The sequence below is a fragment of the Melozone crissalis genome, unplaced genomic scaffold (genome assembly GCF_028551555.1).
Source record: "Melozone crissalis strain CALT ecotype California unplaced genomic scaffold, PUWL_Pcris_2 ptg000004l_1, whole genome shotgun sequence".
NCBI lineage: Eukaryota > Metazoa > Chordata > Aves > Passeriformes > Passerellidae > Melozone > Melozone crissalis.
In genome coordinates, this window is record NW_026535782.1 from 6,792,727 (window position 1) to 6,815,305 (window position 22,579).

Genomic DNA, 22,579 nt, shown 5'->3' on the forward strand with positions numbered 1-22,579 from the left:
GGGAGTGTAGATCTCACATGGTAAAAACAGGCTCTGAAGAATATATTGTCTCTTCAGAAAAATTAAAGCAGGTTTTCACATGTTCAAAAGACAGCAGAAACTCCACGAGAGATCAGAAATGATGCTATGCTGCAAAACCCTGCCGATAAGGTATGCAGATGGACTCCATCAATAAACCCTGATGGAGACAACTGATAGCAAAAGACAATCCCTGCCCTGGAGCCAGCAGGGTCAGCACACCCCTTCCCATGTCAGAACACACACAGCCTCTGAAAGGCATCCTTTCCCCAAGAAACCCAATATGTACTCAGGAACTGGGGCAACTCCCCAGTCCTTTCATCTGCTGCAAACCAAGTAGCTGTGACCTGCCTATCTATCAAGATAATGGGCTCTAAGGTATCTCTATTGTAAGGGATTTATTAAAGACCACAGCAAGCACATTCCTCCCTGCAGGAAAAAATACCTTAAATCTATTGCAAATCCTCCTGGCAAGGGCTCCTATTTGAACAGATCAGAGATACAAGTTTGTTCTGGTCTGGACAATGTTTGAAGTTTCTTTTCCAGCTAATGAACAGGCTTGTTTATAATGAAAGGACAGAGGCCATCCAGTTTTCTAAACAACCTACTTCATGGTGCTCTGTTTTGCAGCATGTAGCTATGGCTAACCCACTGCATGGTCTCTGCTTTCTCCTTTATTTTTATCTGAAATATAAGGAAAGTCTCCTACTAAATAAAAAAATCTCTACTCTCTGTATGAAGGCACAAGAGACAGGGGTCTTCAGCTACGTACAATTGAAAGGCAAAGGAAACTGGTTTCCAGAACAATTCTCAAACTCAAATGCTTGTGATATGTTTTCTTATCATGCTGGCTTACCTGACAGCATTGCAATCTTACCCTTAAGGAAGAGTTGCTTCTAAACAGTTTGTTTCTAAATAAAAGTCGGACAAGAAAAACACAGACAAGCACAGGCCTGGCCTCCTGCCACATGTCTCATCCTGCAAGGCACCAAAACCCCAGGGCAGACTCCACCATGCCTTTGTCCCTCTTTTCCAAGGCTCAAGTGGGTTGGTCCCAGCAGGGACGTCCCAATGAACCGGGCTGTGATGGTATGCTCAGCCACACAGACATTTCCAAAAGGAGCAGGCACCAGGGTTGGACTCACCTAAGCACTCCACGCTTGGGTCACCCCAGAAGAGCTCCTGGCACTCCCGGCAGGTCCGGCCTCCGAAACCCGGCATGCAGTGGCACTGTCCTGTGAACTGTCAAAGGCAAAAAGCAAACCCATCAGTGATCCCTCAGCAGCTCACCCTGCCCCGAGCAGGGGCTGAGCCGTGGAGCACAGGGCCGCGCCTCAGGCACAGGGCTCAGCCTCGGCCACAGGGCGCAGCCTCGGCCACACGGCCCAGCCTCGGGCACAGGCCGGGCTGCCTCACCTCGTTGCAGGCAGGCCCGAGGGAGCGCGCGGGGTCGCAGTCGCAGTGCTCGCAGCCAATGCCGCTGGCCAGGCGCCACGTGTGGGGCGCGCAGCGGTCACACGTCTGCCCCACCACGTTGGGGAGGCACCGGCACTGCCCCGTGGCCGCCGCACAGCGACAGCTCTCCGAGTCCTCGCAGTCCTCCCGCACCGTGCCCAGGTAGTTGCAGACGCACTCTGTGAGGGAAAGAGCACAGCACCTCCATGTCAACCTGCCCCTCGCTACCAGACTGCCCTGACTCCACAACTAGTTCATTCTCTGAGTCCACAGAAGTGTGGGCAGATACTGGCATGTCCCAATGCCAGTGGCCAGGCCTGGCTGACCCAACACTGAATGACATCCAACACTGCTCAAGAGCCCTCCTCATGCCCCAGCCCTCCTCATTCAACCAGCCCAACCCTCCCTGCTCTCCTCCATTCCTCCCTCTGTAAAACCAAAGCCCAGGTCTGCCCAGCTCTCCTCAGTCAGTTATGGTGGCAGATCTGCTTGAAGTGGTCAACTAGCCAACAGTGAGCTCACCTGCTGAGTGACCCGCCTGTCCTGCTGGTCTGTGCCTGATGCCACAGGAGAGGTGGGTCTGCCTCCCCACCACCCATTTCAGCTTCCTGTCACAGCCTTCATTCCCACTGTCAAACCACAAACCCTCCCCCCACCATCTTATCTCTGGAGAAGATATCAACAGAGACCAGTATCAACAGGGTAAGAAGTCTCCCTCCTGCAAAATCCTCCCTCCTTTCAGCAAATGTAAATGCTGTCTCAGAACTCCCTCTCAACCGTAGAGAGCCAGGAGCCCCATCCAGCTGCAAGTAATAAAGTTTTTCCTCCACACCAAATGCTGCCAGGTAAAAAGCATTTAGCTGCCCACTGGTTCCCCTGAGAAGGCTGGTGCAGCCGTGTCTTGCACTCACTTCTGCAGTCTTGCTGCAGGGCACTCCCGTAGTAGCCCTCTCTGCAGAGGTGGCAGTTCTCCCCCTCGGTGTGATAGAGGCACTTCATGCACGCCCCGCTCCTCTTGTCGCAGGCCTCGGGGTCAGTGGTGTCGATGTTGTTGTTGCACTGGCACGGCTGGCAGGCGCCACCGACCTCATCGGGGCTCCCAAAGAAGCCAGACGCGCATTCATCACAGCGATTGCCTGTTTGAACAAACGGGCACACTGGGAACGGCCATCACGGCTCCCTGGCGCAGCCCCATCATCAGCAAGGCAATAAAGACCATTACTGGGGGGCATTAACTGGATCGTGTTTAAAGAAACAGAGACAGCACTTGGTGAGACCATAGTAATAGGGTGCAGAGCATGGATGGTACCATCTAGGGCACCAAGGCATGCTGCTCATTCCCTCGGCTCCAGTGCTGTCCTGTCAACCCTTTGCTCAGCACCAGTCATCCCTCACTGCTGCAGATGAGGTTCATGGCCATGCTGGCACCACCCACACAAAACACCTGGCACCTTTCAGGTGAGGTAACCCCCTGCAACAACCCACTGGTGCTGTGGTCACATCTAACCCACATGAACACATCCTTTCCCTGAGAGGTTCAACCCAACCATTCACCCCTCCACAGTCCCACCAAGTACCTATGTATCCCACACTACAGACACACACGACTTGCAGTGTGACTGGATCCTGGTAACAGCCACTGGCAAACTGGCGTCCGCTCTCGGGGCCATCAGGGCAAGGGCAGGGCCGGCAGTGGTCACCTGATCCCAGGATGGGGTCTCCATAGTAGCCAGCCTGGCACCTGCACAAGAGAGTACACAGCATGCAGGGACTGCAGGCAAACACACTGTAAATAAGCTGTAAATAAGCTCAGATTTTATACCACTGTGAAGAAGCAAAGGGCAGAAACGTCCTTATGGCTCACACTCCTAGCAGCTGTGTCCACAGACACAAATTTGCCTGGCTTACACCAGCATAGGAGCAGGACACCAAAGGCTGGACATCAGCCCTGCCACTGCAACGCCTCTCAGAAGGCTTGCAATGACTCGCTAAAGGCCTGGGTTCCTGCAGAGTGCTCTTGGTTATTTATGCAGACACAAGGCTGTGGGCAGGGAAGAGGAGATCCCCACTCTCATCAATCTCCAGGACCACAAGTGCTTCTCTGACTCCCCAGGCCCAGGGACTTTTGCTGTGGCTTAACGCCTTTGTGAGCACCAGCACCAGAGAGGAACAGCAGAGCTGCTGTGCCCACACTGCTGTGGGGAAGGAGAAGGGGCCAGGGCAAGGGCACAGGTGCCATACCTCTCACAGTTGTGTCCGGCTGTGTGGTCCCGGCAGCTGAGGCACTCCCCGGTGTAGGGGTTGCAGTCGTCAGCGTGGCCATTGCAGTGGCAGGGCTGGCAGCTGGGGAAGCCCCAGAAGCTGGGCAGGCAGCGGTCGCACTGCCGCCCGTACACCCCGGGGAAGCAGTGGCACTGGCCCGTCTCCACATCGCAGAAGGCGTTGTAAGAGCCTCGGGCGTGGCACTCGCACGCTGCAAGGAGAGAGGGAGAGGGGCTGAGTTCCCATGACAAGCCATAAGCTCAGGGCCCCAACCACAGCACAGCTCAGAGCCAAGGGTTTAACATACGTCGGCATCCACTCGGCCCGAACCCGAAGGTGCCGGGGGCACATCTGTCACACTGCCTTCCAACAACGTTGGGACGACACTGGCACTGTCCTCCATTGGGGTCACACACCGAACTCAGGGAGCCCTGAGGGTCACACTGGCATGCTGAGCAGAGAAAAACATTGCAGAAAGTAAGCACTGTGGCACAGGACATGAATCCCCTGTCTCATCCCACGTACACGCCTTCCCCATGCAAACTGCTCTGCCCGCAAGCGCCATGCAGCCCCCAGGCATGGTTTGCCCTACGAGTAGATGGTTACGTACATAAGGCAGTCTCATGCAGTAGTGCAGAAATGCTGAATATTATGTTCTTGCAGACATCTGTCATGGGAGTTTTCACAACACTCCTGCTGTTTTCCAAACACCGGTATCTTTGGAAAGTTTCCCAAGCGCTGTTCGTGACCACGTCTTCACCCGAGCCTCCCACTGTAAATATGTCCAGCGATTTGCAGTATGGCATGAGAACAAGCTACAAAACAATTTTAGAATGACAAAGTGTCACTATTTATAAGTAGCCTCCACCAAAATTGTGAAAATTCAGTATTATCCCAGTTTCTAGCCTTTTTTTTGCTGAAAAGCAAACAGCCGGATGGAATTTGGAATGTAAATGACAGTATTTCTCTAGTTTTGGTGGAATACTTGTGGTATCTGACAAATTCTTACCAAATCTACCAAATTTTATCCATTCTAGAGAAGAAGATTGACACTGACATTGATTTTCATTACCTACATGACACATATTAACTTCCCCAAAGAAACTATAGGTCTGTGGACTTGCTGCAGTCCTGCAAAATACCTCAAAAGCCTCTTAGCAGAAAAACAGCTCACATACTTGGAGGAACTTTTGAAGAAACCTATGCTGCATTACATTGTTCAGCTGAAATCTGACTTCAGCTGTAAGGAACAACACTGCAAAATACTACTTTGAATTTACAGACACATGCCAGGGGAGATGCAAACTTCCAGGCTTTTAAGAGCATCCCTGAAATGAATTCTGCTCACAGAGTCAATGAGTGTGTAGGGGTTCTCAGTCTCCGTGTCCACCGAGGAGTACTGGGACAGCTCCAGGCGGATGGTGTAGTTCAGCCCCTTCTCGAAGCACACGGGCCGCGGGAGAACAACGTATCTGAAGGAGGAACAGGAAACAGTCCTTACTTCAAAGGCACCATAAAGCATTTCAGGTGCCCCTGTAGAGCAATCAAGATAACAGAAAGCAGCCAAGACCCAGCAGAACAAAAGCTGCGACGTGAGAGAGGCGGTTTGCAGGCTCGTGGAAGCCAGAACCGGAAAAGGTTATCAGCAAGGTAAAGAGTCAAACCAGTGTTCACTCACAGGCTGTGCAAACACCTCCCCCTCCCTCCACTCAGTGAACAAACCATATCAGAATATGAGAATAAACTTAACAGCTTTGAGTCTACAGACACACTACTAAATGTGGTTTTTATAACCTACTGGAAATTAATTTTCACCTATTTTCACAGAGGTTACAGCAAACTGAAAATGTGACATTATTGTACTTCAATTTTTAAATGCTTTATTTTTTCTCTCCTTTTGCCCATCCAGTTATACCAACCTGGATCCAGGTGACAGTGAGACCACTTGATTATCATCATCAGGAACTGTGTTGCCACACCGACTGCCTGTGGGAATCTTGCCTGGGCGTGTGACACTGATCACAGCTTTTTCCCACTGATCAGGCAACTGGGAAAAAAAAAGGCTCATCAGTATCAGGTAATAATCATAAACTCCTGGAAGCATCCAGAGCTCAGGCCAGGAAAAGCGTGAGCACAGACAGCGTGGTCGCAGCCCTTCAGGGAGGATGGGGCTGCAGCTGCAGCATCAATGGGGCATCTACCAGCTGCAGCTGTGGGCTGAGAGCAAGGAGTAGGTGCCAGCAGCCTCATCTGCATCATGGCATCACCAGGGGCTTTAGTGACTCCTCTCCCCTCACCTCTGGGTCCTGTATCTGAGTATTCACTGCAGTTAGTTGCTGTTAATAGGCAAGGAGATGGAGGGATTTTTCTCTTTCCCTTCACTCTGCAAATTATCAAAGCCAACTGCTTGCAAACTCTTGGTTGCAGGCATTCAACATCCAAGATGGGCAATTTGCTTCCTAAGGTACACAATGCCCATCTGATCTGGCCAATAACAAATTTATAGTCTAATCTGCCCTGATGAGACTTGTCACTTTTTAATTTGCTCATTAAACAGGTGCTGAAACAATGCAATAGTGGAACAAACTCTAAAGCAAATAGTACTAGCAATAGTCAACATCATTTTGGATTTTCACACCTCAGATATTTAACTGAGCACCTGTCCTGTCTTTGAGCCCTGCCAGGCTCATGTCAGTTGTGCACCAGGACAGCCAGCACCTGCTGGGAGGCAGCAGTGCCCATACTCACAGACCCACCTGCGGCTCGTAGCGGATCACAACATCATACTCCATGGAGTAGGGGATGTTGTCAATGTAGAATTCCAGGTGTCCCCCCTCAGGGACTCTCACAAATCCTATGCCTGTCCATGATGGTGTGCGGTCTGGCGTGTACTGGCGCTCTATTATGTTCACTCCCTACAAAACAGGGAACAGATATTTCAGTACTGATCCATTAAATCTGCAAGTCCCATGGGAGTCCATGAAGTGTGGGGTTCTGCTGATGGATGACTTCTGCATTGCAGCATCCACTGCTGGCATCTCAGAAAACACAAATTCTCTTTTAAATCCATACACATGCACACCACTGCCCTTTCACTTAACAACATTACAAATGCAAGAGAGATAAAGCAAAACAAGACTGCACAACTCTTCATTTATTTCTCTGCTATGGTGCAGAATTAAATTTAAAAACTTGCTATGAGTAACTAATTCACCAGCTATGACATCTCATTCACCATACAGATTTCCACACTGCACTTGTAGCAGTAGGATTTACTGCATTGGCACATCACTGTTCCATTAACCACCCAAGCCTGAGTGCTAATTGCTCCCTGACTACACCAGCCTGATTCAAACCAAACCACTGCTCAAAATAGCATTGGAAAAGCAGATCGTGGCTTTAATGAGCAGGGTGTCACTAAAGAACAGAGATCCTAATCATTGATAGATATTTCCTAGCCAAATCAACACATGGTCACCCTTTTCAGTCGGGGGTGTCAGGTGTTTTGTCTGTTTTTTATATAAAGCAAAGAAGAGGAAAAAGGTAACAGAAAATAGAAACATGATGCTCAAATTTCCTGTTTCAAATGTATCTGTATCCACAAATAGTTCTCTCCATAGAACAACATCCTGTGCATTCCTAAGGAAGCTGCTTCAGTAGAAAGGGATAAAATGCAAGGAAATGTCTACATATATAGGTGTCATTCAGGATGTCCCCTCATGTATTCTCACACTCTTTGAACAGAGCCTGGCTGTAAGTTGTTAGCCTTTGGCTTTGCACAAAGATCAGAGCTCCCCAGAAAGGATGGCAGGCAGGATGTGAGCAAGGGCATGCAGCTGCAGGAGCACAGGGGCTTGGCACTACCTGTCAATCCCTGCAACTCTGTGCCACTGCATTTTGTCTTGTGTTGGGCCCCTGCCTGGGAATTCAGAGTTTTATTCTATCATCAGATTTGTGAGAAAGCTTTTCAATATTGATGCTTTTAAAAATTGTTTGTTCTCAAGGTTTCAAAAGGCAAACCAGCAGAACATCCCCTTGCTCTGTTTGGCAGGGTGGATTTTTGTGCTGGGCTTCTCCATCCCTGAGCCTTGGAAGGGCCTCAGGTACAACCTCTCCAGTTGGGCAGACACAAATGCACCAAAAACCCTGTGCCAGCTTATGTGCCCTCTGCTGTGGTACAATTTCTGCTCTGTGCTTTCTGCAGTTATATGAGAGCAAAAACTCCTCTGCCTTGGCTGAAACTGCAAAGTGGCTGCACTTTGCTCAAAATAAATAAATTAGGGCACCAAATGCCCTGATTGTAGGCAGACAAGGATCTGTTGCTTTAGAGAAACCATTATTTCCATCTCCCTGTCTCCTTGCTGGAGGCAAAAGTGATTGATATAATCACCTAGCTGCTGTTAATGAATTGAAAGCAAGGCTGTGTGATGGGCAACAGAAAGAGCCAGAGACCCTATTGTACCATGCCAGCAGGCAGAACAAGCTAGAGGCAACCTCACTTTCGTAAATAGGTTTTTGGACAACCAATATGGTTTTAGTCATTAATAAAATATATGTTACTGATGTACAGAAACTATAAAAACTGTGGCAATGTGCTTAAATGTGCTTTGTTCACTCCCAGTGAAGTGGCATCAAGGAGTAGAGCCAGTGTCTGTGTCCCACCTCTTCTGAGATAAGAGGAGAAGTAGATGTGGTGGGGTACAGAGAGGGATGGTGACAGAAAACTAACTGTACAGTCATGATCAAAAAAAAACAGGTTTAAGAAAAATTACAATTCCGCCCCCCTCAATTACTCCACTATTTATTGATACTAAGATTGAAAAGCTACAGGTTAGTGGTTTTCTGACACATTTCAGCTTTGTGTTTTCCACATTTTAATTGCAAAACAAGCAGAGCGTAAAAGACACTTCCAAGAGCCAGCTGGTGAAACAACTTTCCCACAGCTCTCCAGACACTCCAGCCTACTGACACTGCTACTCACAGGGCCCAAGTTGGCTTCCTCTGCCTCGTAGATGTAATGATCCAGTGAAATGAAGTAATAGCCAGGCTCCACCTGGTTGCACTGACGTCCGAACATGTGGGGTCGGCATTCGCATTGGCCAGATTCACTGGAGCAGCTAGAATGGAAGAGCAGTGAATTTACAACAGATCTGGGCTCTGCTGAGACAGCAATGGAGCTATGACATTTTAAATGACACAGGAGGAGAAGCACTTCTGAACATAGCACACAGGAGAGGCTCTTGGGCTCTGCAGCTCTGCACTACAAACACGGCAGCACAGTCACAGCTACAGACCTGGCTCTACCCAACTATCACTCTCCAAAACAACATCCAGGCTCAGGTTGGAAGCAAGCATGGACCAGGAACATTTCCAGTAGGCAGTTTGCAAGTAGTTTCCTCTGTTTGGATGGCAAGAGGATTTCATGCTATGGATGGAGTGATTCCCTGGGACACAGGAGTTCTGGGAGCTTTACTTGCCACCAGACCCAGCCAACAGGTACATCTGCCCTGAAGCCGAGGGCAGGCTTGGGCTCCGAGCTTGCAAGCCACACAGGCAGTGCATCTGTTTGTATGGTGTCAGGCATGACCCTACATGCCCCAGGATGCTGAGCTGCTCTCACTTGCTGCAAAGCATCCAGACAGGTCATCAGCAGCAGCTACACAGGGAACAAAACCATCCCTGGCTGCTCTAGAGCAGGACAGACACAACCAGTGACATGGGGCAGTCAGAGCCATCACCAGAAGGTCTGTCCAGAGTGACACACAGATTTCCCCTTCTTTCACAATGAGACATTTTCTTTATCAATACAGCTCTATCCCCAAACTGCCTTTGGCTGTTTTATTGTCCGTAGAGAGTCTGTCCTGCATCATAAAGAACGCTTGATCACATTGCAATTTTGCACACACTCAATCACACTTAAAAGGAAGGTTTTTTAGTCCACCAAAATACACCTCTTTCTTTAAATTTGAGTGGGATTTAGAAACATTTTCTAAAGGTGAATGCCTCTGGTTTCCATGAACAATCTCCAGACTCCTCAAGCCACCAGACAAAGAGTAATTTTTAATTGAAACTTTTTTCAAAGTTGCAGAGATTCTCTAAAATGTTCACTTTGAGATGCCAGAAGTGCCTTAGCTGGTCCCAGAAGAGGAGGTGGGAAGCTTCCCCTCTGGGGAGGCAACAACTCCACCACCGGGATGAATTTTGGGCGAGGCACTACATCCCACACCCTGAGAGGGAGCCAGGAAGCAGCAATTCAGCAGCTGAGGAGGGGAGCCCCGAGGAGAGCACAGCTCCCCCTTCCCGATGACGCGAGAGAGCAAAGGCACGAGCCAGAGCTGGGCTCTGTGGTGCTCCTGCGGCTGGAGGGGAGCACAGCTGCTGCCTGCCCCTGCCAGGATGCTGCACCTCCCCTCCCCACATGGTTTTGCAATCTCCAGGCTCAGTGCATGGGAAACAGGCTGAGCCACGGCTGGGCTGTTACCCCAAAGCCCTGGGAGCAGCTGTGCTGGGGGAGCTGCTCTGAGCTGTGTGGTGTAACCCATCTGTGCGCAGGCAGCGAGCACGGGGGAGTAAATAATCCCTAAGATCCACACTGCTGTCTGCCAAGGGCTAATGATTCACTGGGGAGCAGACAGGAGAGACGGCCCCTGGGACATTCCCACGGCAATCCCTGATGCAGAGGGGTGTCTGTGGGCTGTGATGACCTATGGGAGACACACCAAGATGATCCCACACTCCCCCAGTGTGGTCCCATGGGCTTCAGTGGGAAACAGCTCTCTCACCCCCTTGGGAAACTTCTGTGGCTTTAGACAAAAGCCTGACATTTCAAAAGGTTTATGGAAGGAAGGGGAGAGGGGAAAAAAAAAAGCAAAAGAACATGCTGCTGTTAACAAGCCAGGAGTTGGACACATACCTAGCACACAGAGAACTGCTCTGGTCAGAGCAGCAGTCTGGCTACCCAGCACCCCACTAACAGGGCAACTAAGCCACAACTTTCCATGCTGATACTGATGGATGCATATTCAAAACTTCTGATTTTCTCTAAAAAATGTCCATCTCCCCAGTGGGCACTTCCAGGTCTACATCCTACTCCATGCAGCACCACTGGGACAACAGAGCAGTACTGTGCAGCTACTGTGCTTCCCTTAGCACTGGTAGGCAGACAGATTGGCCAAAGGGTGATGTAGGAGCAAAGCAACACCAGCATGTCCATGTCACTGTCCATGTCCATGTCATGCCCGAGTCCTGCTTTCATCCTGTAAGAGCAAAGCTTTGACATGGACCATACCCTAGGTTACAGCCAAGGCAGAGCTTAACCCACACCTGGTTCCTACCCTGGCTGACAAAGGCAGAACTACACCAAGAACAGTTTTACATGTTCACTTGCACCAGTGGCACCAACGAATGTTGCTCCCCACAGAAAAGACATGGATGCCCCTGCCACCTCTGCCACAATCAAGATCTACCACCTCCTGAAGCAGAAAGATGGGTATCACACATCCTCCCCCAGAGCACATGGAGCCCTGGATGCTGTGGTTACAAAAACATGAGGCTGGGTGAACTGGCTGATCACAGGAGAGGAACTGTGCAGGGACTCACTTGTTGTCCAGTGCTCCGCCCTGGTCGCAGTCGCACGGCCGGCACCCGTCCATGTCATTGCTCAGGCCCCAGTGCTCGGGCTGCAGGAGCAAACGTCACCAGCACTGTCACTGGGGGCTCACTTAGTTCCATCTCACCCAAAGAAACACTTCTAAACACTCAGCACAAGCTGTCCCAGACTGCCCCACCACCCATGGATCCTGCTCCCCTGGCTGTGGATATACCCCCACAAGCACCAACAGCACTTCCCTACCTGCTCTCCTCCCACCCTGCTGACCATTGCAAGGGCAAGAGAGCCACACATGGGGCAGTGGGTATTTGTGTAGGGCATTGCCCTTGCAGGGCTGCTACTCTGCAACTTGCTTGCTGGATAGACAGACAGAGTGACTTGTTTGGTTTTTCCATGCAGTTCACTGCTAGATAAGAGTTTCTCAGTGTTTGTACAAACACATCCAGTTATCTGACAGCATGTTTCTATAACACTCCAGCATGCATAAACACAACATGGAAATGTATGTGTGTGAAATAATCCCTGCCTAAAATAATGGCCAGTTTAGAAAGCAATTTTTTTGGTAACACTGTTTCCCTGACTGCTTTGTCTTTCACCCCAGCAAGGACTTCAGCAGAACTGTCTTAGATCCTTCATTTTCAGAGCAACCACAGGTATCCTAATGTCTCACTCCTTATGGTCCCAGGAATTACACTGGATGCTCCTGTCTGCCTTGACATGAATCCCAGCTCCCCAGAACACAGCACACTTCATGGCTCCTGACATCTCACGGTGCCCTCTACATCCTGAATGCCAGTAGGCAGTCAGAGACAGTGGCAAGCACCTTGCTCCATGCTTCCCACACTCCAGCCCCCCTCATACCAGAGTCTCCCAATTGATTTTACAGTGAACTACTTGCCAGACATTGATTGCACTGCTTTCCTGTCACCAGACGCTTACAATAGCAGTTTCCTGTCTCTGGATCACAAGGATTGCCCCCGGGGTGGGTACCCAGAGGATTACAGGCACAAGCTACATGGAAATACAAACAGGCAGGTCAAAAGCAGGACTGGAGTCATATTTTAGACAGTGTTCAACCTAAATATATACATTAAATTTTCCCCTGAATTCCCCATTACAGAAATTCATGTCATTCTTTGCTCACCACCCATCCCAGTAAAACTTCCCTGGCCTAGAGACTCAAAATTGAAAAGAAATAAGGAGGATTATACTATTTCCACTGAATATACCAGAAGGTTCAAATGGTGAACTGGATTTTAAGGGCTGGTGGACTCCAAGCTACATCAAATCTACAGTAATGTTTTTCCTTTAGGCAAAACATTAAAAAAAGGAAAAAAAAATCCATCCCACAAACCAACTTCTCCTGGCACAAACAGCCCCTCAAAGAGCTTTTGATCACACATAAAGGAACATATGTTTTTACTCACACTGACAGCCCGCTGGGTCATCGGCACTCAGGCCATAGAAACCTTCTTTGCAGAGGTCACAACGCTCCCCCTCGACAAATAATTTACAACGGCACTGTCCGGCAATGAGGCCGGTGGAGAAATCGGTGTAGCGGTCACAGATCCCACCATTCTGGGAGCCAGCTGGGTCACAGTTGCAAGCTAAGAAGGAAGCATCACACATGTGTTATTAACTGCTGCAAAATGGAAGGCCAAGTCTCACACTGAATTACTGAAACTCAGCCGCTGCGTAGAAAGACTGTCACTCCTGCATGACATGGCATGGGTTGGACACACAAGGACCAGGTAAATTTCCAGGTTCTCAAAGAGAAAACAAAACACAGCTAGGCTCCCTCAAGACCTCCAAGACGGCCACTTGGAGGCTTCCTCAGGGATCCCAAGGCCCACCTGGGATTTCCTCAGGGATCCCAAGGCCATTCCCACCCTGCAGAGTGGGGCTGCACTTACGCTCGCAGACGTCGGGGTCCCGCAGGTCTCTCTCGGGGTGCTGGAAGTAGAAGGGCTTGCACTGCTCGCAGTTGCGGCCCATGGTGTTGTGCTGGCAGTCGTCACACACTCCCCCGCTGGTGTTCCCCGTTGTCATGTACACTGCCATGTCAAAGTGGCACTGGCTGGAGTGGCCATTGCAGTTGCACTCTGTGACAAAGACAGAAAGCAGAGTGAGAGTCCTGGAGGAAGTGCAACTGCAGAAAAGACACAGCGGTGTCAACCAAACAACAAAGACAGAAAGAGGAGTAAGAGTCCTGGGGGAAGTGCAACTCTGCAGAAAAGACACACCAGTGTCAACCGAACATGAAGGATTTTACACACAAACAACAGCCTGTAACGCTCACGGCACCCAGCTCTGCCTTTTACTCCAACTCACTTTTGCATGCGTTACTATTGCGACCTTCAGCAGGGCGCCAGGGTAGATCATGGTAGAAATCCATACATTGCTCACAGTTTAATCCTTTGGTATTATGTCTGCACATGCAGTGACCATGAACCTGTAATTGAAAAAAAAGAGGAAAAAAAAAAAAGAATTAAAAAAAGAGTTAGCTATAAACGAAAAATGAAAAAAACTATTCTACAATGAATGGTTTAGCAAAATAAAGCTAGCACATAAAGGACATATACTTTTAGAGGCTTTAATCCATGTAACTGCATTTAGAAAAGGCATAAAGGGCCATAGGAATGTCCTTCACCTGCCCAAGTGTCCTCATACAAATTTGTCCTTCTTTCCTTACTGGAACTAGTGCCAGAATAAATGCTTTCAGAAATAAACAAGGAGAGCACAGTTCCGCCCAGAAGCCTCTTGTAACTAAAAGTTAGCTGTTTATTAGCTGTTAATTAGCTATCAACATGCATCTATTTACATCAGCAGGTCACTAGCCCAGTGCCCTCTTTCCAGCCTGCCTTGATCCTCAGAGCAAAGATAACAGAGTTTGGATGGCGTTTATCCATAAGCCCCAGGCTTTGCCTTTGCCTTGTGTACAGAACAAGCACCAAGCAGACCAAGAGTGGTTGTGTGACAGCTGCTGCCACAGACCACTGGCATTACCAGCACTGTAGCCACGATGCTAAAGGCAAAGCTTGAGTGAAGACACGCATCCAAACACAGGGCAGTGGAGCATGCCCAGCTCGATGGCATCCTGCAGCCCTGGACAACCCACAACCCCATCCCACATCTCCAACCAGTTAATAACTCACCCATTAACAGGGTGCTATTGTGGTTTGTCATGCAAAAAGCATGGGGAAAAGCAGACCCCACAAGGGATGTGGCACTTGTGCAGCAGCATACCATGGAGGCAATCAGGGTTTTCCTTCAGGGCCTGTGTTTATTAGGGCTACAATCTCGATTTCTCAGCTGGTAACAACTAATACAAACACAGGTTATGTTTGATTCACAAGTGTTTCAGCCTTTGATGCCTCTATTCCACTTCAATTTTAAGGTAACCAAGTGAACTCATATATCGGTCTCTGACCTAATAAGGTTACACTCCCTTTCTTCATTCCTACCTTTCAGTTTCATCAGCTCTGCAACACAATCAGAAAAGGAACGTTAAAACAATTATCACCTAATCTGAGATATGTGTTTGGTTAATACCAATAATGACAGATGTGTTTGCCACGGAGGAATAATTATAACAGTTCTGTTGTTTGAAAATCAAGCGTGCGGAGGTGAGAGACAGAGTGTCATCTTCACATTTGCGTTCAAATCACTTAAAAGAGGCAGAGACAAGAAGAGTGTGAATATTTACCATTCCTTCCACCTCCTCATCCAAGCCCTCCACGGGCGCGCACTCGCTGGCGTGCCCGTAGCAGAAGCAGTTCCCACGAACCACCATGTCATAGATGGCATAGTAGTACTTCTCTCGGATCTCCATCCTGGAGTCCAAGAGGTTGTCTCCCAGAGTGTGCAGCTTGACAAATTTGACTCTCAGGTTTGTGATCTTCAATAGGTCTGCAGGGGACACACACAAAATAGCTAACCAGCAAGCCCGTTTTGCAATTATTTGCCAGATAATATTTTGAATGGGAGGAAGCCAGGAGTGACTTCCTAAGCCTGCTTCCTATGGGCAGATTAGATCAGATTTGATTTCAGCACCTACACATCACTTCATACTCCCCAAATTAAAAAAAAATTACATTATTTTACTACAAGTTGATAACTGTATAAGTAAATTTATGCATAATTTAAAATAATGGTCTATTTTATTATAGACATGCACAGGCACATACACAAATGTTAAAGGCAAGGAGAAAAGCACCACCTAAAAGACACTGGTTCCTTGGGGTTTTAAAATATAAGATGGGTAAGGACTTGATATCAAGAAACTGCTGCCAAGTGGACCAAGAGCCAATACTTTTGAGACTTTTGGAAAAAGTCTTAGCTGGAAATAAAGACAATTCTTCTTTTGTACATGCCTCATTTTCCTAGGAAATGTAATTAGTTACATTTTGTGGAAAGAAGTAACACCCCATCACTGACCAAATACAAAGAATTTCTAGAGGGATAATCCATGGGAATACAATATTGCAGTAATTAATACCATCCACATATCTACTTTGATGTTGTGAATCCTATGTAGTTTCTTATAGCCTTGAACTAGGCTTGACAAAGCACTTCAAGCCTATGAAAGTAGTTTCTCCTTTAAAATGCTGAGTAAAGAAAAAAAATAACATTAAACTAATAGCAACGAGCAGACACTCCTCTACTTCACATATTTCCTTTTGCTCCAGGTAGCTTTACACTGAAGGACATGAACCCAGCCTGAGAATGCATATTAAATCAGGTCAGGTTAAGGCTGAGCACTGCAGTTCCCCCAGGCCAAACACCCCACAAGGTTTCTCTTAAAGCCACATTGAGTAACAGATCTCTCATGCATTGCCATGACCATGCACAAACACTACAGCAAGTTGTGGTTTATGAGCACATCTGAGTGGTCCAGCCACGCCAACTACCATGGCCAACTGTTCCAAAGTCACTACTTTGTTCTGAAAAATAAAACATGACCTCATTGATTTTAGCCAGAAATGCACAATGAAATAAGTACCTTTGTAGCTCTCTTCATTTGCGTTCTGAATACTGTACAATGATAGGATCACATTCCAAGGTTTCTCTTGGCAACTGCATGTATTTTGGGGAAAGGGAGTCTTTAATGAAAACAAATCCCTGATCAATTAAGAAAAGGACCAGATCCAAAGAAGTGTGTAAGAGCAATCTCTTGAGTTCACATCACTGATCTTTATTTCCCTGCACATCACTGTCTGAGTCAGGAAAAGGAGCCATACACAGAGATATTCATATGACTTCAAAACTGCTACTGGGGCTAATGCATGACTTTGTTAGTGGATTACTGGTTTTCCTAAGCAAGTAAGTGCTGAAATGCTCTCAAATCAGCCTGAAAGGCAACTGCATACATACTCTGAATCCTTGGACTGTACGGATCTTCAATTCGAAAAGCAGGATCTAGAACACGATATATTACCTGGAGGAAAAATCAAACAACGAAAGATTCAGCTTCAAAAATAAGAGAGTCTGAATTTAAAAGGAAAAAGTCTACACAATAAACATATTAGAAAAATTGTCTCTGACCTCTCCCTCTGTTGAAGGTTCAATGTCAGAGTATCGGGAATCACAGATTATATCATCCACTTTCTTCATGGGTCCAGTTGAAATCCCAGGAAAGGAGCTCTCACAGTCGTATGCAAAATACCTGTACACGTGCCAGGTCTGTCCAAAGTCAGATGATCTTTCAATCAACATTGCAGCAGGACGGAATGTCTAAGGGTAAGAAAAACAATAGATTTCATTTGGTTAATTATTATCTGCATTTACATTAAATCTTAGTAGTGTGAACAATCCACATGTCTGGATTTTAATCTCTCTCCCTGCACTGACTATTTCCCATATGTGGAAATATCGGAAACACTTTTCTGCTGATAGTCCACTTTCTTCTCAGAGGCAGACACATGAAATAACACTCATCAAGCCATAGACTACTACCCATCTTCAAAAGATGGCACCCAGTGGCCAAGTGCTTAAACACATTTAAACAAGCAAGCTTGTAAGTTTTTTTGATTCCAAACTCTTTCTGAAAAGTGGGGGTTAAAGTAGGGCTTTACAGAGACAAAAATAATTTTTTCCCACAGCTTGTGGAAAGCAGCAGAGCCCTCTTCCTTGCTGTACCTCTTGTCCTTATCTTTTACAAAGGACCTAATTGGCTTCCTCTCATACTGTAGGGAGCAGGAGGTCACTGCAGTACTTCCCATCCAGCTCTGATGCCCAGAAGTTACTGCTGAGCAGGTAGCTCTGAAGCTCAGAGAAGCCCCAGCATTTCCTCCTTGCCTGACCACATGACCTTTTGCAGCATCTCTGACATTCAGTGCCAGCTGTCCTCTGCCCTGCCTTAAGAAAACCTTCTTTATGGAGATGGAGAGGTTCAGCTTCATCCTCTCACACTGCATTTGACTGCCCCCATCCCCAGTGACCCTTCTCCAACTGGCCTTGCCCAGACTCTGGCAGGCTACATTTGCTTCACCAAACCAGTGTCCTTCTTACTTACACATATTCAACTCTAGAACAACAAACTAATGAAGTTTTGAAAAGATTTTTAATCCCTCTGACCTAAATAAAATCATGTTTTCATTTTTGTGCTGCCTTTCAAAAACCAGATATTTATTTAACCCTAGCTTGTACCTACCAAGAAATGCCAACAATCTCTTCCTTAGTTTTATGTATTCAGTGAAGGACCTCCCAGAGCCAAGCACAAAAGCATTTCAGTCACAGCTGGAAAGAAATTTTCTCTCTGCTTCCTGCCTGAAAATATCACCCAACTTAGAAACTAGTATCTCACCCAACAAAAAAATTTAGCAACCTAGAAGTAAGACAGCTCAACTGTCTACCACACAAAGTCCACAAGGCATAATTAAAACTATCTTTCCCCTGCAGTCTTCCTCCTGACAGCAGACCAAGCCCCAGTTTGTACTGGGGTACAATGGCTGCAGTGCCAGGGTTTTTTGGGCGGTCCCTCACTGCTGGCTTCAGTAGAAATGACCACCTTCCACCTCAGCCACCACCTTAAGTCACAGGGAGAAACCCTTGTTGATGCCCCAGGAAAGAGGAACCAGCTGTCCTAGAAAGCTGATGCGCAAAAATGAAGAGATTAATTTGTCCACACGGGAAGAACATTTAGGATGTACGAGACATAAGCTACCATTCCAAGACATCTGTTTGTAAAAAAACAAAGACACTTTGTGTACAGATGTTCCTTCTTCCTGAAGACCTTTCCATTTGCCAAATGAAAACTGATACCATGGCCAACTTTTTTCAGGAAAAAAACCCTTGCTACTATATCACTTAGCTAACAACCTTCTAGAATACAACCACCAGAAACACACCAGTACAAAACCCAGCTTCAGCACGACTCCTTCTACAGCCTCACTGGAGTTCAAAGACAAATCAGAACTCAGCCTTTCTGCATGACTGCAGCACTGGTTAATGGTTGGCAGCTCTGAAAACTTCAGGCCAAACAGTTCAGACAAAGTCCTAATCCCAAATATCAAATAGATGTGAAGGACTATGAGACCTCTCATTTCCTCATGTTTTAGGGTTCAGGGTAAGGCTGTGGTTTCCTTACCTTGAAGGTCATAATGAGATGAGTGAAATGAAACTCAGCCTCCAGGTCCAGCTGGATAGTCACATTTTCCAAACCTGCAGGGGCAGAGTAAAGAAGGTGTTAAGCAAACAAGGACACCTGCCAGTCTCTACATCTACATTTTGCCAAAGCTCTTCACTCTGTTGGCATAAGACTATTTTCTTTACTACTTGGCTCTGCTGTGGAAAAGGAATATGATGGTTTACTGTGTGTCTGAGGCAGAAGGGGAGACACCAAGAACCTGCTGAAGTGTGGGACTCCTGCGTATGATCAGCACCGAACGCTACACCCAGAGCGTGAGCCCGCAGTGCTACTTGAGACAGAGGCATGGCTGGGACCAGCACAGGCTGGGCCCTGGCACCAAAGCCCCCAGTCCAGCTGGGGATGCTGAGCCCAGATGTGTGAGGTGGTCACAGGCTGTTCTCCCACAGCCCAGCCTCCCTGGCAGCAGCAGCAGCACAAGATTGTGCAGCCCTAACACCCCCAGTCTCACTGATGTCTGGTGGAGGCCATTCCCCACCATTTTTCACTCACTCTGGACTCTCCTGTCCACAAGAACTGCTCCTTTATAACCTGGTTTTGACACACTCCTAAAGCAACTATCACAGCCCTGCTTTGCAGTCCCAAGGGTTAAGAAAATGGTGAGAGGAGAAAGGTTTTCCAAACTGCTGTAAGACTACCTGTGGTCAAGGACTCTACACAGAAAGGAAGAAAAACAGCCAGAAATATTATTTTGCCTTGTGAAAAGAGCTCTCGAAACAGCTGGATACTAATTATACTGTAGTTGGAAATAAAAAATAAAACCAAGATTTACAGAGAGGAGAAAGGGTAAGAAATGAAAATAATGAAACAATAAGGCACTTAAATTTTTGACCAGCTGTAACCTTCTGTGAAGCATGCAGCAATGGTCCCTTATGCTGTACGCCTGAAAACATGAATTGGACAGAAAGAATCATTTGTTTTTTATTGTTGAAGGACATTTTCATGACCTTATGAGCTAAGAAACTTTTTTGTGTGAATGCTGCCAAGCCTGTTGCAGAAAACATGAATTATCTGGAATGCTGGAAGAGAACTGCTGGCAGCAAGCAGTTGATCTAAATGGTTAAAAAGGATTTAGTGAACATCTTTCTTTAACAGGCAGCAAAACTGTTACAAATATTACCTTTTTTTTTCTCATATACAATAAGGCAGCTGCTGCCAATGAATTTGCAGAAATCCCACCCTGTCCAGCTGGCTTTAAGGTTTAAGGGTAGGACTGCTGCTTGAGAAACCTTGTTTTGTGTATGAAAGCATGCCAAAAGCATAACCAGAAAAGTAAAACAGGCGGAGGAAGGATTAAAAGCAGAAAACCGAAAACCCCACCAAACTAATATGCAATTTTTGTTTTTAACGAGCTGGCTTGTTTCCGCAGTTCATTTTATTGCTTGGCCAATGGTACAGAAATTCAGGGAGCTCAGGAGGGAGAAGGCAGCTTGCAGGGTATGAGATATCCCCAGCTTTACTGTCCTGGGGTAGGAGAAGGAAATTGGAGGACTGCAGGCAGGGCAAGAGCAGCTCTGTGCCCAAACCCCCTCCTTCCACAGTCTCCAGCTCGGGCGTGGGGAAGCCCTGGGATATTTTCTCCTGGAAGGCTGCTCAGCTCTTGCTGCCCAAATATGAGGGAGATCTGAGGCCAGTGTGGGAAACTCTTCTCTTTAGGAAAGGACTCTTGCAGAGTGCTTGGAAGCTGTTTCCAGCACTCCTGGAGGACCCGAGGGGTTTTGTTACAGATTAAGGACCGCTCCAGGGCACAGGAAGGCAGCCAGTTTTACTCATGGCTCCTCACACAGCATGATCCTTCACAGGGCAGTAATCAGCAGGCCAGAGATAAGAGCAAACCCACAGGTACCCTTCAACAAAAGGAGGGAAAACAGCTCCCAGCCCCGGAAATTGCTCTGGACAAACCACATACCATTTTCCGACTGCCACCAGAGCTTCAGGCGGTTTGGGTCGAACGTGGTGACAACATTTTCAATGCGATGGCTGTCGGGATTGAGAGTATCGTGGAAGGGATCCTCCGAATCACATATGAAACATTTTTTGTCCTCCTGAAACAACACGATAATCAGCATTACTGATTTTATCCATGGGGCAATAGTTGCTTCCTGCAGATAAGGGTATTTTCCATCTGTATCACATTCCACTCATTTTGCCAGCAGGAGTCATCAAAGATTTTTTTTTGTTGAAATGTTAAGTGTTTTTACCTCTATGAATTAATGTAATGGAAAGTATGCCAGGAATTCCATAAACTTCATTTTTATGGGAAGCATGCTTTCAATGAAAATTGCAGTTTCAGGAAATCTCTTCCAGCACACGTATTCTCCAGTGGAATTCAAAACCAATGGCAACATCTACAGAAAATCGCTGAATTGCTTCTGTAAAAATGCACACGTGCAAAACTGCATCTTAACAACTCGTGAGAAATAACTCTGGCTTTTGGAAGCTGCCTTGGAGATGCAAGCTGCCTGCATTAGGGATACCTCCCTTGAGGCTCAGCGCACATCAAGGGGCCCTCAGTGATTTAACCCTTTTCTCTGAATTCAGCTTGTCCAACTCCTACCCAAACCTTGCATCCTCAGCTGGTATTGCAACCCCAACTGCGTATATAAGGTCCATTTGCACACACTACAAGGTCTGCCCAAGCAAAACCAGCTCAGAACAAGTCTGGGATGTGCTGCTTGGGAAAGCCAGAAGCTTCTTCACCAGGGGACAAAACCCCATCCTGGCTATTACTACAAACAGCACTATTTTTGCATTGTCCTTCTGCCTAAAACCACCCCTTTCTGACTGCAAGGCAGGGTGCAAACTGAACCAAAAGGGAGGGTTCCTGCCCAGACCAACGCGAGGGGGCAGATGAAGAGAGGAGCTCATTGCATGGCAGTGAAGGAGCCCCAACACAGCAACAACTCATCCCTGCTCAAAGCTACACAGGCATCATTCCTGCAGCACGTTTATGGAGACAGATGCTGTTCTTTATCAGCCAAGAATGTGACAGCTGGCAGGTCTGCACCACACAGGCTTTCCATTTCACCAGTCCTGGCTTCAGTGGCTCCTCCCAAGCTCAGGGCTTCACCTCCCACGAGCCCTCCAACACTCCTCCAGCAGAAAGAATGGCAAGAGCAGGGTCCCAGGAGGATGTTCCCTGCTGCCTGCTCCAGGCTCCTCTCCCCCCACACTTCATGCCACAACTTGCTTCTCCTCTGACCAAAACTGAATCCTAGAAGACCTAGCAGATCCTAATTCTGGCAAGCACTCAGTGCGGCCACGCCCCATGTTACTAAGAGGATACTGGCAACTTCCATGATTTCTTCAATACCACACACTATGTATGGTTCAGAATAACCAGGGACATCCCAGATGCTGAACCGGGGCAGGGAGATCAGGAATATGGGCACATGAGAACTTTCTGAAGTGATGCTTTTTACAACGGCACTTCAACATTTTTTGAGACAAGAAAATGTAACAAAGCACCTTTGTTATTTCATTCTACCAGAGATGCTTATGTTGCTAAAGTCAATCCCAACATACACTGAAAATGTTCAGAGAAGCTAAATCCCTCGTCAAATAAAGTAGAGACATTAGACAGAACT

General features: G+C 47.4%; 1 protein-coding gene across 1 annotated transcript in view; it reads right to left on the reverse strand.

Moving 5' to 3' along the window:
* LAMB1 (laminin subunit beta 1) overlaps positions 1–21,061 on the reverse strand; it is a 40,300-nt gene extending 19,239 nt beyond the window's left edge. Inside the window, exons 1-21 of the mRNA XM_054272574.1 lie at positions 20,902–21,061; positions 18,933–19,006; positions 16,889–17,077; positions 16,718–16,781; positions 15,051–15,253; positions 13,676–13,796; positions 13,258–13,446; positions 12,772–12,951; positions 12,243–12,355; positions 11,335–11,414; positions 8,717–8,852; positions 6,492–6,650; positions 5,655–5,782; positions 5,084–5,207; positions 4,346–4,550; positions 4,043–4,186; positions 3,715–3,946; positions 3,051–3,214; positions 2,385–2,609; positions 1,435–1,652; positions 1,164–1,260 (exon numbers count right to left, since the gene is read on the reverse strand). Coding sequence (XP_054128549.1) covers positions 1,164–1,260; positions 1,435–1,652; positions 2,385–2,609; positions 3,051–3,214; positions 3,715–3,946; positions 4,043–4,186; positions 4,346–4,550; positions 5,084–5,207; positions 5,655–5,782; positions 6,492–6,650; positions 8,717–8,852; positions 11,335–11,414; positions 12,243–12,355; positions 12,772–12,951; positions 13,258–13,446; positions 13,676–13,796; positions 15,051–15,253; positions 16,718–16,781; positions 16,889–17,077; positions 18,933–19,006; positions 20,902–21,061 — 3,205 coding nt within the window. The remainder of the gene's footprint in view (positions 1–1,163; positions 1,261–1,434; positions 1,653–2,384; positions 2,610–3,050; positions 3,215–3,714; positions 3,947–4,042; positions 4,187–4,345; positions 4,551–5,083; positions 5,208–5,654; positions 5,783–6,491; positions 6,651–8,716; positions 8,853–11,334; positions 11,415–12,242; positions 12,356–12,771; positions 12,952–13,257; positions 13,447–13,675; positions 13,797–15,050; positions 15,254–16,717; positions 16,782–16,888; positions 17,078–18,932; positions 19,007–20,901) is intronic.
* Positions 21,062–22,579: the final 1,518 nt, after the last annotated feature.